At 23.0% G+C, this 15,209-nt stretch overlaps 2 protein-coding genes and 1 long non-coding RNA gene across 7 annotated transcripts in view; 1 reads left to right on the top strand and 2 right to left on the bottom strand.

Moving 5' to 3' along the window:
- LOC127282479 (sushi, von Willebrand factor type A, EGF and pentraxin domain-containing protein 1) overlaps positions 1 to 4,213 on the bottom strand; it is a 29,436-nt gene extending 25,223 nt beyond the window's left edge. The window contains exon 1 of the mRNA XM_051306743.1: positions 2,686 to 4,213. Coding sequence (XP_051162700.1) covers positions 2,686 to 2,746 — 61 coding nt within the window. The 5' untranslated portion in view covers positions 2,747 to 4,213. The remainder of the gene's footprint in view (positions 1 to 2,685) is intronic.
- Positions 1 to 15,209, top strand: part of LOC127282482 (uncharacterized) — a 57,974-nt gene that overhangs the window by 16,177 nt on the left and 26,588 nt on the right. The window contains exons 6-9 of the long non-coding RNA XR_007843212.1: positions 1,393 to 1,593; positions 5,766 to 5,899; positions 7,351 to 7,391; positions 9,118 to 9,285. This is a non-coding gene — a long non-coding RNA (uncharacterized LOC127282482). The remainder of the gene's footprint in view (positions 1 to 1,392; positions 1,594 to 5,765; positions 5,900 to 7,350; positions 7,392 to 9,117; positions 9,286 to 15,209) is intronic.
- The window catches only part of LOC127282478 (uncharacterized), a 107,327-nt gene continuing 101,702 nt past the window's right edge, over positions 9,585 to 15,209 (bottom strand). For all 5 annotated transcript variants that reach the window (XM_051306737.1, XM_051306742.1, XM_051306738.1 and 2 more), the window contains one exon: positions 9,585 to 13,846. In XM_051306737.1, the coding sequence (XP_051162694.1) occupies positions 13,634 to 13,846 (213 nt within the window). In that variant the 3' untranslated portion in view covers positions 9,585 to 13,633. The remainder of the gene's footprint in view (positions 13,847 to 15,209) is intronic.

Here is a 15,209-nt window from a genome sequence, read left to right as displayed (position 1 = left end):
GTAATATTTGAATTTTATTTAATTTTAAATTGAAAACTTGGTAAATAATTGAATTTTAAATTGAAAATTTGGAAAATAATTCAATTTTATATATAATTTAATAACATATAATAATAATTTTCATTATTATCATTTAATATGAAATAATATTCTAATAAATTTAAATTATTATTGATAATATTAATCTTTAATTTCTTTATAACAAACAATTAAATACTCAATTTGGCGCGCGTTTAATATTGCTAGTTCCAAATCATAATTTAGAAAAATATAAATTTTTTTCCATTAGGAATTATTTATTTATTATACTAAAGATAAAATTTATTTCCCCACCCTTTTTTTTTTTTTTTTTTGATAAATTGTCCAAACAATTAGTAATTAAATCGAAATTATTTTTTTTATCGAGAATATTATTTGAGATTTGTTTTTAATTTTTTTTCCCTAAAATCATTATTGATTCAACAAAATATAGTCAGCATTTTTTTTTTATTTAGCGAAATAGTTTTCAATTTAAATATTCGAGAAAAAAATTAATTTTTACCCTCGAGCAAAATGTATAATTATCCGCAACATTTAATTAGAGAGGAAAAAAAAATTAATACTCCGAACATGAAAATTGTAATTATTTAATTTTAAGGGCAATTAGGAATTTACAAAGGTAAAATTGTATCGTGAACTCAATTGTCTTTTTTACTATTCGAATAATAGAAAATGAGAGACAATAATATAGAAAAAGGAGAGACAATGAACAAAATAGGCGAGACAATTAAGTAAATGTCAATCGAAAATTCAGTAACGTCCAAGACAGAAAGTGTAATAAAACGTGACAGAGAGCATTGAGTTGCAATACAATTATATATTTAAACTGCATAAGAAATTAGTCGTATAACGCCGACGAATTGGTCAAGAATTCACAAGTAGAATAATTTAATATTTTTATTTTCTCTCTTGAACTTTATTTTCTAAAAAAAATTATTTTCAAACCAATACTTATATTTCTCGTATATATTATTAGTTGAGACAATTTTTTTTTTCTAAATTTTCCTCCAAACTATATATTATTATTTATTGAAAAAACAAAAAATAGCAGAAAAATTCCTATAAAAAAAAGGATCGTTAAAAATATAACTATTATTAAATTTACGATCTCAAATATTTTTGGGTTTTAAATATTTCTTTTTTTTACGTAAATATTTGTTTCGCATTTGATAACCAATTTCTTTCTTTTAATAAATAATTTTTATAAAGAAAATTTTTTGGAATATTTTACAATTTAATTTTTAATTTGTTTTTGCAAGGTAAAAAGAATGATAATTATTTAAAAATTCTAATTTCGAAATATAATTTGGAAATTGCGATTTTAAATCTTCTAACTGAATTGTAATTTTCTAGGTCGAATCTTGGAACAATATACGAACACGAGGAAAAAGATATATATTTAGAGGAAAGTAGATGCGCGTTTTATTTAAAAAAAAAATTATTTTCACATATGGATACCAAGGACGGAGAAAATAACCGCCTATAGGAAACACGAGTTACTTTTCCCCTGGATTTTTTCTATATCAGGTTTGTGCGGATACTATTTCTCTCTTGGTTAGTGATCTTAAAAGAAAAAGTTGCATTTATAACGACAGTGTTTGTTCAGGAAAAAGTGGGTCATATATACAAACGCGCCTATATATTAAATTTCAACGAACAGGTGGACAATCCTCCCCTATTTCCGGTTTAAAGAGAAGTCAGTAATCGAAAGTGAAAAAAAGGGGTTTTCACATTTTATACACAATTTCTCCTCGTTTTCTAAAAAGCTTTCTTTTTAATAAACAATTAATAAAATAGTAAATAATATAATTATTATTATTACAATTTTGTTTGATTTTCAATTTTATTTCACAAATTTTCAAGTTCATAAAAAAATGATAAATTTTTAATTTCACTTTTAGTGTTCATGCTGGCGTCAATTATTGAAAAAAGTAGAGCGAATAAAATAACAAAATGCGAATAATAAAAAAAAGGTAAATTCGAGAAGGTGAGAGTCGTTGAGTGTTGAATAAAAGTCTCTCGGGATATACCGGGTGACCTCGAGGCACCAGAAAATCTACGAGGACGTAGATCGCGAGTAGGCGTTAACAAAATATACTGTATTATTTTATTTATTTTTTTTTTAAAGGCTTAATTACAATTTGTCACCAATCAACTCTCAGGAGAAGGGAAATTCCTTTTATTTTTCATCTCAATTCTCATACCGGATTTCGATAATTACAATGATAATAGTAATAATAATTATTTATCGCTACTTTATTAGAAAATATTACGATTAATTGCGAATTTCTTTTCTATAATTAATTCGCTTCTGATTAGAGGGAATCAAAAATAAAAAAAAGAAAATTATTTTATGACTTTTTTCACGAATCATTGAAAATTGGAAAAAAAGGCACATTCAATTAAATTAGAAAAAAAGATAAAATACTGCAATTTCTAAATATTACGCAAATGAAATTTTTTACAATTCTTTTTTCTACAATTGAAATTCCAATAAAATGACTATATTTTTCTTTTTTTTTACAGCATAATCGAAATGTTACGGATCGTTTGATACATTTCATGAGAGCAACTCATGTTTCTATTTTTTTTAATCCCGGAGCCAGAAGGTCAGGACTTGCAATATGTTAATTCAAGTATACATACCATGAACGACAACGGTCAGGAATCCCACGAGGGGCAGCAGGATCTTATACACCAAGATCATTCTCCAACCTCGAAAAAATAGAATGTTTGTCACATTGACGATGGGGGAGGAAAAAAAAAATAATTTTCCTTCGTTCAAATATTTTGCCTCATTGCGGAGAAAAAAAAACAGAAATCATTTGGTGAATCGCGCGCGCAAAGTTCAAACGACAGGTACGCAAAAACAAAAACTTTCACAAAACACACTTTCTGACCAACAATATTGTATAGAAACTCACAGTGTTGAAATCCTTTGGCCTTTATAACTAATATATTAAATAATTCGCGTTTAATTTTTTACTCTTGACCGATTAACACTTAATTTTTTTTTCCACTTTTTTCTTTCCCTTTGGTGTATTTATACTTTTCCTTTGGTGTCTTTTTTTACTTCTATTTTGTTATATTTTCCTTTATTTTTTTTTTACAATTCTTCTATTTTTCTTTTTCTTTACTATTCTTTTATTTGTATTTTCCTTATTTCCTTTCTTTCTACTTTTTCTATTCTTTTGTTTAATTTTTAAAAATTATTTTTCCTTTATTGTTTTATTTTTAATTTTTTACTTTCAACTTTTCTTTTTTTTTTAATTGACTTTGACGATTAATTTTATATTTGACTTTCCCTTCATTTGGTTTTATTTTCCAAACACTTATTGGATTTTATTCTCTTTTTTTTATATATTGTGAAAGTCTTCTATTTTTTTATGAATCTTTCTTCCTTTTTTTTAGGAAATTTCGAAATTATGAATTATTTCCATTTAATTTGTGAAAATAGCATTCAACTCTCCGCGATTTTTCAAAGCATTGAAATCACTCAACTTTTTTTTCCTCTTCTTCTTCTTCTTCTTCTCAGACACAAAAATTCATTCCCGCGCCGATGAATCAGAGATGGAATTTAGTCAAACCATATTTGAAATCCGAAACTTTTCTGAATTCCGTTTTTATTTCACATACACAACACACTTTTTTAATTTTTAATTACGAATCATAGTATTTTTTTTTTTTAATTGCACTTTTTTAAAACACTGATTTTTTTTTATTCCTTTTTTGTCACTGGAATTGAAAAATTCACATTTTTTTTTGTTTTTAGAATTTGTTTTTTCTTAATTTTTGAAATCGAGAGAATTGAACACGAGAAACACAACTGTTCCCTTCACCGGTTGAACGCGGAGTGTCTTGTGTTTGACCAGAAGTTTTATTTTCCTCTCACTCCTATATCATCTAACCCCCTTTGGCCTCTCTCTTTTTAACTCTATCTCCGTTTTATTATTTATTTGCCTTCTTTGTTCCTCTTTTGATTCAATGGAGGGACGTAGGCGTTTTTCTCGCGGACTTGTACTCTATATATATATATATATTTCTTGACTCTCGTTGAACGACCTGCGGTGTAATAATACTTATATATATATATAGATACTGATCTGCATCAGTTGAGATGAACGCAACCACGCATAGTAATAAATTCATGATTCTCTTCTTTTAAATGTCGGAAGTTAACAATTTCAATTTTTTTTCGGAATCGAAAAAAGAATCATTAATTAAAAAATACATTTCAATTTTCGTTGGTAAAACCTTTTTTTCGATTAATATGAAAATTTTTTTGTTTGGATAATTAGTGGATTTTTTTTTTTTTATTTCACTTCTGGAATTTGTTCAATTTTAAAAATAATTGTTTCTTTAAATTTAAAACAAAATTACACTACGAAATGTCCAAACTGAAAAGTCCAAGGGACGAAAATTCCAAAAAAAGTTCAAAATGGAAAATTTTATTTTCAAAAACAATGTAGAAATTGTTTTTTTTAGAATTTATTTTCAAAAACAATGTAGAAATTGTTTTTTTAGAATTTATTTTCAAAAATAATGTAGAAATTGTTTTTTTAGAATTTATTTTAAAAATTATTGATTGATATTTCGCCAATGTTGTTGAAATAAAAAACCAGAATTTTGATAACTGAAGCATTTCAACAACATTGTTTCCAAGACACACCACGTGGAGGTAATCAATCACGTGTCTCAAAAATTAAAAAAAAAATTAGATCAATATGTTCAGAAATAATTATAAATTATAAAAAATTTTTATCTGTAAAAAAAATAGAAAATTATTTTAATTTGAGAATTTTTTTGGTCTCTTTTGACTCTTTAGGTCCTTTTAAATATTATGGATTTTTTGTCCTTTGGACTTTCTAATTATTTTAAATTTGCTCCTTTGGACCTTTTTTAATTTTCAAATATTTATTTTTATATTAATTTTTATTTATTATTTTTTTTAAAATTTTTTTTATTTTTTAAATTTTTTTTATTTTTTTTTTATTTTTATTTTTTTATTAAATTTACGATCGTGAAAATACAGTTCAGTATTTTCCTTTTTTGAAGATCGAAAAACAAATATTTATGACAAATTTTAAAACGATAATTTTTCCAGCTGTAAAAACAAATAAGGAAATGCGGAAGAATTTTAATTTTTTTTTTTGGGCAAAAAGTATATCATCTACATAACGTTTTACATAAGAAGAAGGCACTGTTAAATAAAGAGAATAGAAAGTATAGTAACAATAAAATCATGTAAAAAAAGGTCAACTCTTTTTTAAAAGTGGTACAAATTGACATAAATGTTTTTTAAAAATACCGCTTTTTGCATAATTTTGCCTCTTAACATCACGTAAAATGCAACTCTCTTTTATTCTCTTGTCTAAATATAAACTTTATAGGGCTAATAAATCATTCATCTACAAGCATCTCGTGGCATATTTTTTTTTTTTTCATAACTGCAATCTCATATTCCATTGTAAAATAGTTGAAAAAAATATTTAAATTCCAATTAATTAATAATAAAAAATTCTCAACTTAATTATAATAACATTGAAAATTGTAAATAATTTAAATTTATTAATTATAATAATATTAAAAAATTGTAAATATTTTTCACAATTTATTAATTATTCGAAATTATAAATAATTTTTACAATTATTAATTATCTGTTTATTAATGAAAAAAAAACAATTTTCCCATAATTATTGTGTTTATGATGATATTTTTATTACAGATTGCAGACTCTTGGTCCAGTTATGTTTTATATGATTAAACGTGATCTACGCGGGGCAATTAAATAAAAATGCAGTATTGATCGAGCAGCAAATGCAATTATAAAATTCCGCTTTCTCACCAAGAAGCTTACGGGTAAGTTGTTTTTTTTTTAAGAAGACATACATTGTTTTTTATTTATTCTAGAATGAAAAAAAAATAATAATATACCTCATTGAACATAATATATATGGAAATTCAAATTTTTCTTTATTTGTCTGTGAGAAAAAGTTGAGAATTTCTATAAATTAATTCAAAGGGGTCAAATTTATATAATTTTCTTTTGCAAATATTAATTTACAAAACGAGAAAAGAAATAATAAAATATATAAATCACAAAAGGATTGAAATAATTATAATTTATTCAAAATGAAAATAATTTAAAATTCATGTCCTTTTTTGTTTAAAGTAAATTACAAAGGATGAGTATTTATAATTAAATATGGTAAATAATGATTAGTGAAATTAAATAACATTTTATTTTATTATTTCGGTATAAGAAAGTTTTGCTCCCACGCGACAAAAGTTATATATTATTTACTTGGCGAATAAAAAAAAAAAAAAAAAAAAAGTGTATTATCGTACAAAAGTTAATGTATATACCACGCAAGCTACAAATAGATTACAGAGCACTGATTAAATTCAATCCATTTACTCTCCAAAGTAAATTCACTGTTTTCTCAAAGGAAAGCATATATATACATAACAGAACGTGTGAAATAATTACGCTAGATATAGAAGAGAGAAAAAAAGAGTTGTACAGCTCAAAAGAAATAATGAAATTTCATTTTTCTCCAAGATATCAAATCCCTGTCGCTTCTATTGTTTTATAAAGATTAATTATTAAGATTTATCACAGAAAAAAAATTCTCTGAAAATTTTTTAATTTTTTAAATAATCGAATTTTGGTAAAATAAAATTTGAATAAAATTTATTTTAATAAATGGCAAATGAAAATCCATTAGTAATTTTTTTTTTTTTTTATTAACTATTAGTATAAATTTTAAATACGATAAAATAGTTAATAGTAATTTGCGTTTTTCAAATTGGAAAATATTGTGGTTATATAAAATTGTCAAGACATTTCAAAATCGATGCTCTTGTAACCTTTTTGTATGTGTATGTATTAAGTGCCAGTACACTTATTAGGTCCGGGTATATACTTTACTATTTACTCATTAATGAGAGAAAAAAAAAAAAGAAAAATGCAAAAACCGTTTCAATTGGTCGATCAACCCGTCTTTAGACACAAGTGGAAAATTAAATGCAAACCGGTTTTATCTAACTTGGCAGTTCCTACGTACATAGTTCATAAATAAAAGAGAGGACATTAATCGTAGTCTTCAAATTATTATACATTTATTATTTACCCTTTTATGTAATTGCGCGAGATGCTGTGAGCGCCTTCACTTTTACTCAAAAACTAATTTTCTAATTCCCAATTATTATTCCTTTTTTTAGAGATTATATTAATTTCCTTTTTTTGCAATTTTATTTATTTATAAAAAAAAATAATTCACTTATTTAATTTATTATTTCTTTTACAGATGAAAATATTTGGCAACAATCAGGACAATAAAAAAATGTGGTGAGTGACAAATTTTGTTTTTTTTTCGCAAAAGCAAATTTAAAAATAAAAAAAGAAAGTAAACCAATTTTTTTTATTCAAAAAACTTGTTTTAGATCAATTACATCACTGCTGACATAAATAAGAATTTACTTTCAGTTTACGGGATTTATGTCTCCTTTTATAAACGAAAAAAAACTTTCTTTTTTTTTAATATCAAAAGATTTGTTTTTTATACTACTAAAAAATTCTTAATTCATTTAAAAAGTAACTAAAGAACTAAAAAAAAATAAATTTTGTACTTTTAATTCTATTTTTTTATATAATGAAAATTTTTTCAATTAAGAAAAAAATTACTGAATTATTATTTTCCACTAACTTCTTGGTATGATAAAATGCGTTTTATAATATTGAGTTGCACGATTTCAATAAAAGAAGATTTAAAACACCGTTAAACTCAATTTCAGAGTCAATTTCATAAGATACGATAAAGTCACTATATCGTTACGACGATGAAATACAATGGCTTTACCACAATTTTTTTTTCCCCCTTTTTTTTTTTTGCCATAGCAATAGTAACAAATTTGAACTCCCACAGTTATCTGAAGTTCCATTATGACAGTAATTATCATTACTTTGCCACAATAATGACTCGATGTTGCGGCAAAAGAAACGGAAATTCCATTTTTTTTTTTTCAATGTTTAGAGAGCCACGTGCTAAAAATGTCCATTTATTCTGGAAAATATTACCTATTACAGTTCTAGTTTACTGCTGCCCTAGAATGAAAATCGTGTTATTGAATTATTTTTCAATAATAATTATTGTTTTTTGAGAAAAATAATATTTTTCAATTATTACAGTAGTTCAATTTCGTTATTTGTTTATTCAATTATTTTCAATTTAAAATTAATTTAGAGATTAAATTTTTTGAAAAAGAAACAAATTTTTTTTATTTATTGAAATATTTGAATGAATTACGAATTATTATTTAAATATATTTTTGTAGATTGCAAAAATTTTTAAACCAATGGTAAATTTTCAATTTTTGATTTGTGCGACAGTAATATTTAAAATTCCCCTTTTTTTTGGAAAAATTATAAACTAATATTTGTTATTTTTAATTATTCCAAAATAAGTAAATTAAAGTTTGCTTTTTTGGAATAAATAAACTAATATTTGGTTTATTTTTAATTATTCCACGATAAGTAAATTAAAGTTCGCTTTTTTGGAATAATTATAAACTAATATTTGGTTTATTTTTAATTATTCCACGATAAGTAAATTAAAGTTCGCTTTTTTGGAATAATTATAAACTAATATTTGGTTTATTTTTAATTATTCCACGATAAGTAAATTAAAGTTCGCTTTTTTGGAATAATTATAAACTAATATTTGGTTTATTTTTAATTATTCCACGATAAGTAAATTAAAGTTCGCTTTTTTGGAATAAATAAACTAATATTTGGTTTATTTTTAATTATTCCAGGATAAGTAAATTAAAGTTCGCTTTTTTGGAATAATTATAAACTAATATTTTTATTTTTAATTATTCCAAAATAAGTAAATTGAAGTTCGATTTTTTGGAATAAATAAACTAATATTTGGTTTATTTTTAATTATTCCAGTAAATTAAAGTTCGCTTTTTTTTGGGAAAAATTATAAACTAATATTACCTTTTTAATTATTTTACAAAAAAATTTGATTTAAAAAGATTTCAAAATTCAAAAATATTCCAATTTGTTTCAGACAACCAATAGAAATGAGAGTTCAAGTCGGTAATACAGAAAAAAAACGGAGTTAGTTTTATAAACTGATGCAATATGTCACCACTGGATATTTCTTTTTCCCGCCAATAACGTTTGAAAATTTTCGGAATTGCTATTATTTTAACTACATTTTTCTTCTAAATATATGGTAAGTGAAAAAAAAAATTTTACTATTTTAAAAAAAAATTATACTATTTAACAGAAATGATAAATTTAAATCAATTTTTAAACGAAATAAATTTTGAAGGAACATTAAATAATCATACAAAAGATAATATTTAATTATAAAAAATTGGAAATTTTTTATATTATAAATATCTACTACTATTATTAATTAAATTAATAATATTACACAAAATTTTATATAAAAATGCGATAATTTTTTAATTTTTCGCATAGAAGGAACTAAAATTCTAATTAGGATTTTTATAAATAATAACACGCACATCTAATATGCATTTTATTGTTGGCCAAGTATTTAGATGACAGAAATAAACAAGTGTGATCTTGTGTACGCCTGCGTTTGTTTGTTTGTTGTTTTTTTTTTTTTTTTTGTTTATTCCTGACTTTTATCTCTCACTCACTTTTCTGTCACACTCTTTTTTCTATTTTTTTTTTATTTCTTTTATTCATTTAATACAATTCTTTTCTCTTGTTCATTATTCGTCGCGAATTTTTTTTTTTTTTTATCAGTGTGCGAGTGTGCGTGTTAGTCTGCGACTAATATAATATATGCGACTAATATATGCGGATTTGTAAAGCTATTTCTTTTTTTTTTTCATCTATATAGAAGCATTTAGCGTTTCATTGTTAATGACAAAATTTCTTCATTTTTACAACGAAAAAAAAAAAATAAACAAAATTTTCACTCTTTAAAATAATAAATGCATATAAAAAATATATAAAAATAAATTTTCAAAAACTAAAGCAAAAAAAAATTTTTTTAATTTTTTATTTTATATAATTATTAAAAACGACTTTTTTTTCATTGTTTTAATGAAGAAATCAATTCATTTCAATGAAGAACAATAAAATTTCAAGAGATTTATTTTCGCCTCTGAATGTTTTAACATTATGCAGGAAAACCAATTTAACAAATTGAAACAAATACCATTGTTTTTTTTTTGTTTCTTTAAGAAAGAAATGTATTTTGAAAAATATTATTCACTTGAATTTTTTTTTTGGTTGACTTCTTAAAATTTACAATTTGTACTTTACTGATGAGTAAACGGCAAGGTTTCAATTTATTATTTTGCCCCTGCATTATGGCAAGTCGTGAATTTTTCCTTAAATAGGCAAAATACAATATTTTCTCTTCTTTCCTATCTTCATTTTAATATCGACTTATGTCTCTAAACATTTAGGTAGGAAAATAGAAACGGAAACTTATTCTATAATATTTATCTCTCATTTTCCCTTTGACCTCCCCCTTTCAGTTTTCTTGTATTCATTTTTCAGACTTTTTTTTTCTTTTTGATTCGAACAATGGATAATTTTCTTTCCATCCTCGTGATTCATTATAACATTTTTTATTTTTATCATACAAACATCGACCTCGGAATCGATCCACATATTAGTAAAATATATATTTTATATATTTATATTTATATCAATTTTGAATCTATGAAAAAATAATTCTTTTTCTACTTTTTTTTTTTATTTTATGTAATCTCTAGACATTTTCGCCTCTCTTATAGTAAATTATTAAATTTATTAATACTACAATATATATTTCTATTTTTCTTCTTTCATTTACATTTTGGATTCGAAGGTTTTTTAGTACAAGTATTTTTTTAAAATAAATTATACTTTTCAAATAAATAAATTTTTTTAAAAGAAATTAAAATAAAATTATATTTTTAAAATTGAAATTTTTTTCAAATAAAATTTTTCGAATGTAAAGGAAAATAGTTATATTTTTGTGACTTGGTTTTTTTTTTTTTTAATTGAAACTAAACTAGCAAGAAGTAGCTTATTATTATCTCGACGAGATCGACTTTCTTCTAAATTTCTATGCAAGACACCCTGTATTTAATTATTATCGAAACACGAGGCTGAACAAGAAATCGTAGGCCATTTTTGTTAATTAACAATTATAATTAAATTTATTTCGAAAAAGATTTAAGGCCAATTTTTTCTCCAAGACAGGACACTTTGTTTCAAATTCAAATATAGAAGGGGAGGCGAGATAATATAATCAGTTATTTATATTGGAAACTGATTTTTCGAAAGACAAATTTACATATTTACATAAATATATATATGTATATTGTATATATATATATTTATAATAATATAAGCCAATGAGAGTATCTAGAAAGCACACCCTGGACGAACGTACAATTTTTTTTTTTTTAAATGGTAATTCTATTTGCCTCTTTTTTTTCTCTCCTTTAAGCTACATAAATTTTTTTTTTCTTTTCTTTTTAAATGGAAAAATACTATTTTATGATTAATAATTCTTTTTTTTTAAATCTTGCAATGATTGAATTATTATTTTCTAATCTAACAGACTTCGCACGGACGAATAGTAAAAGTCAAAAGAAAAATGCTTTTTAGTCACATTTTTTTTTTTCTTACACGGTTTGTATTTTAAAAAATACACAACTGAGTAAAGAATGTAACTCCTATGTACAGAAGAAATTCCTATACTTATAAATATTATTACAGTACTGTGTATTTTTTTCCAAATAGTATTAAATTTCTTTTTTTTTTAATTTTCAAATACAGAATTGTAAATATATATGTACGAGTATAGGAAATACTGTCCTTAATAAGTAACCACTAAGTACACCTCCTGTTTAAATTGCACTAACTCAATTGCCACGATCTTTCTTTACAACTCTCACTCGCTTAGCCACAGTTTTCCTCGCATAAATGAAATTCGCGAGATTTTTTTTTTTTTTCTTTTATTGTGTGTTTTTGTACTAAAATCGTATATTAGACCTTGTCGCTTAAAAAAAAGCGCAGCCTTTATTATTTCTTTTGGGTGTTTTTAAAAAATTAGAAGAAAAAAAGGAATTTTATAAATTAAATTAAAATTTTAAATCAATTTTTCGTTTTTGATAAATTTAAATCGTCACAGTTAAACATTTAATTAGGAAAAGTTACAGTTAAACATTTAATAAACATTAAAAGTTTAATACATTAACATTTAACTCTTAAAATTTGTATATCAAATATTTATTTTTTCCACACAGATTTTTTTAATCTGATTATTAAAAAGTATAAAAAATAGAGAAAAGCGATCAAAAATATTTAAGAAAAAATAAAATATAGAAAAATTTAAAGAAAATAAAATACTTTGAAAAAACTAAAAATATATCGGAATAGAAAATTCTGAATTATCGTAAATAAAAAAATATTTTTTTTATCACCCAAGGCCTGCAAAGTCTCTATTATATATATATATAGGAAAAAAGAAAAACTACTTAACCGAGGGTAACAAGCGTTCACAAACACAATGCTTAATAAAGATTGGGGCCTACTAATAAGCATGTAAATTGTTTAAGAATTTTTAGTTTTGTCGCAAGTCACTTGCACGATGAGTCATCAGCAGAATATAAAAAATGATTTCTTAAAAAATCCTTAATCCTAATATTTTGCACAGTCGGGTTTGTTTTTTTTTTTTCATTACCCGTTTTGAGTTTTTAAAAGAGAAACGAATTTTAGCGAATTTAATTGAAAAAAAGTACATTTTTTTTTATGAATAATAAAAATGTACTGCGAGAAAAAAAAATTATATAGCACCAATAATCTGGTATCCAAAAAACTTTTTCAGTTTTTTTTTTTTTTCGTTCATTCATTCTTTTTTAATGGAATCAAAAACATGTCTTTATGCTTCTTAATTATTGACTTTTTAAGATTGAAAATTTTTTTCTTCGCTTAAAAAGTCAAAAACAAAAAAAAATTATCCCTCTTTCGATACCATTATTTCACAAGGTTCAACTTATTAATATTTTTTCGCCTTGTTTTTTTTTCTCTTAAAATTACATCTCAGAAACTATTTTTTATGTACACTATTTACAAATATCAAGTTCGATATCGACGAACTTTAACTCGTTAATGCCACTCACATTGTTATTGCATCTTATCCTCGCTAACAAGTTTCTCATTCGAAAAAAAAAAATTGAAATATTTGACAAATATAGAAGAATCAACAAAAAAAAAAGAGAACGAAAAAAAATAAAAATTGATATTTTTATGTTCTTCATTTGTTGAACATTGTTTTTTTCAAAAATTAAATTTTGTCATATATTTCAGTTTTTTGCCAGCAATAAAAAAAAAGCTTATCTCAACCATCCAGGGCCAAAATCTACCAAAAAACACTTCTTGTGGTTTACATTCTTTGTAAAACCACAAAGAAAAACTCGACCAGCGATCATAATTAATGATTCGTAGATTTCGTACAATTTTCTTTGTTTTAAATCCATTTTCGCTGACGATATTTTTTTTTAAGTAACGCCTGTTAACTTAATCGTCAGCTTAAGCTGATCTCAAACAACACCAGGTTGTAGAGTCAATAAGTAAGTTGTTGGATCATAATATCCAGCCAAATAATAAATGTCGTTGTTATCGTAAATTGTCAAATATCTGTGTGGCTCTTTACCTAATTTTTCAGTATAATCCGGAAGTGGAAGCACTTCACATTTATGTGATATTGTCTGCACATCATTTTCATCCATGTGCGGCGATTCAAATAATGCGCCCTGTTGACAAGAAAAAAATTACAATTACCCATTTTTACTGTGAAAAATGTAAAAAAAAAAAAAATTGTAATTTTTATCTTTGAATTTTATCGAAAATGTTTTTATATCGGTAAACTTGGAAGTAATACTTTCACCCCTTTTAAATTATTTAATTTAATTATTAATTAATTAATATATTAATTTAATTATTATTTTCAAAAATTTATTTCGAAAAAATTTAGGGCTAATTTAGGGCTCTTAAATGGTATAAAAAAAATTTTCAAAAAACTGACATATTTTTAGTCCTAATTAAAAAAAATTATTAAAAAAAAAATTTGAATTAAAAATTATCTAAATTTCAATTACTTTTTAAAATTGTTTTTATAAAATTCTTAGCATAGTTATTTTCAATGGATTTTATTCAAATTTTTCAAAAATTCAATTATTTTAAATAATAGTCAATTAAAAATTTTCTAAAAATTAATTACTTTTTGAAATTTTTAGATAAATTTGAATAAAATAAATTTACATGAATTTCAATTACTTTTGAAAATCTTTAGTCTTCTAAAATTCAATTCTTTCGAAAACTCTCACAGTTAACTTAATTATTTTCATTAACTTTAATCAAATTTTTTTTTTTAATTCAATTATTTCAAAAAAAAGTTTTTTTTTCAAATTTCTATATAATTTAATTAATTTTTGAAAGATTTAAATAATTTTAAATACAAATTTACAAAAAAAATTTAAATTTCTTCAGATTATAAATTTAAATTTTGTGTAAATTTGTATTTAAAATTATTTAAATCTTTCAAAAAGTAATTAAATTATAGAGGATTTTTTTTTCTCCAAATTTTCTATAATTTAATTACTTTTTGTAATTTAAAAAAAAAAATTTGTGTAATTTTTTTACTTTTTTATAAATTTAAATTTTTTGTAAATTCAAAATTATTGTAAATATTTCAAAAAGTAATTAAATTATAGAGAATTTTGAGGAAAAAATCCATTATAATTTAATTACTTTTTTGAAAGAGATAAATAATTTTGAATACAAATTTACAAAAAAATTTAAATTTCTTCAGATTATAAATTTAAATTTTGTGTAAATTTGTATTTAAAATTATTTAAATCTTTCAAAAAGTAATTAAATTATAGAGGATTTTTTTTTTCTCAAAATTTTTCTATAATTTAATTACTTTTTGTAATTTAAAAAAAAAGAATTTGTGTACTTTTTTTTATTTTTTTATAAATTTAAATTTTTTGTAAATTCAAAATTATTGTAAATCTTTCAAAAAGTAATTAAATTATAGAGAATATGGAGAAAAAAAATCCATTATTATTTAATTACTTTTTGAAAGAGATAAATAATTTTAAATACAAATTTACA

Source organism: Leptopilina boulardi, unplaced genomic scaffold (genome assembly GCF_019393585.1).
Source record: "Leptopilina boulardi isolate dan_hultmark-lab unplaced genomic scaffold, ZJU_Lbou_2.1 LbouV2_30, whole genome shotgun sequence".
In the NCBI taxonomy this organism is placed as follows: Eukaryota; Metazoa; Arthropoda; class Insecta; order Hymenoptera; family Figitidae; genus Leptopilina; species Leptopilina boulardi.
Note: the sequence above shows the minus strand (reverse complement) of the source record. Positions and strands in the feature narration are given on the sequence as shown.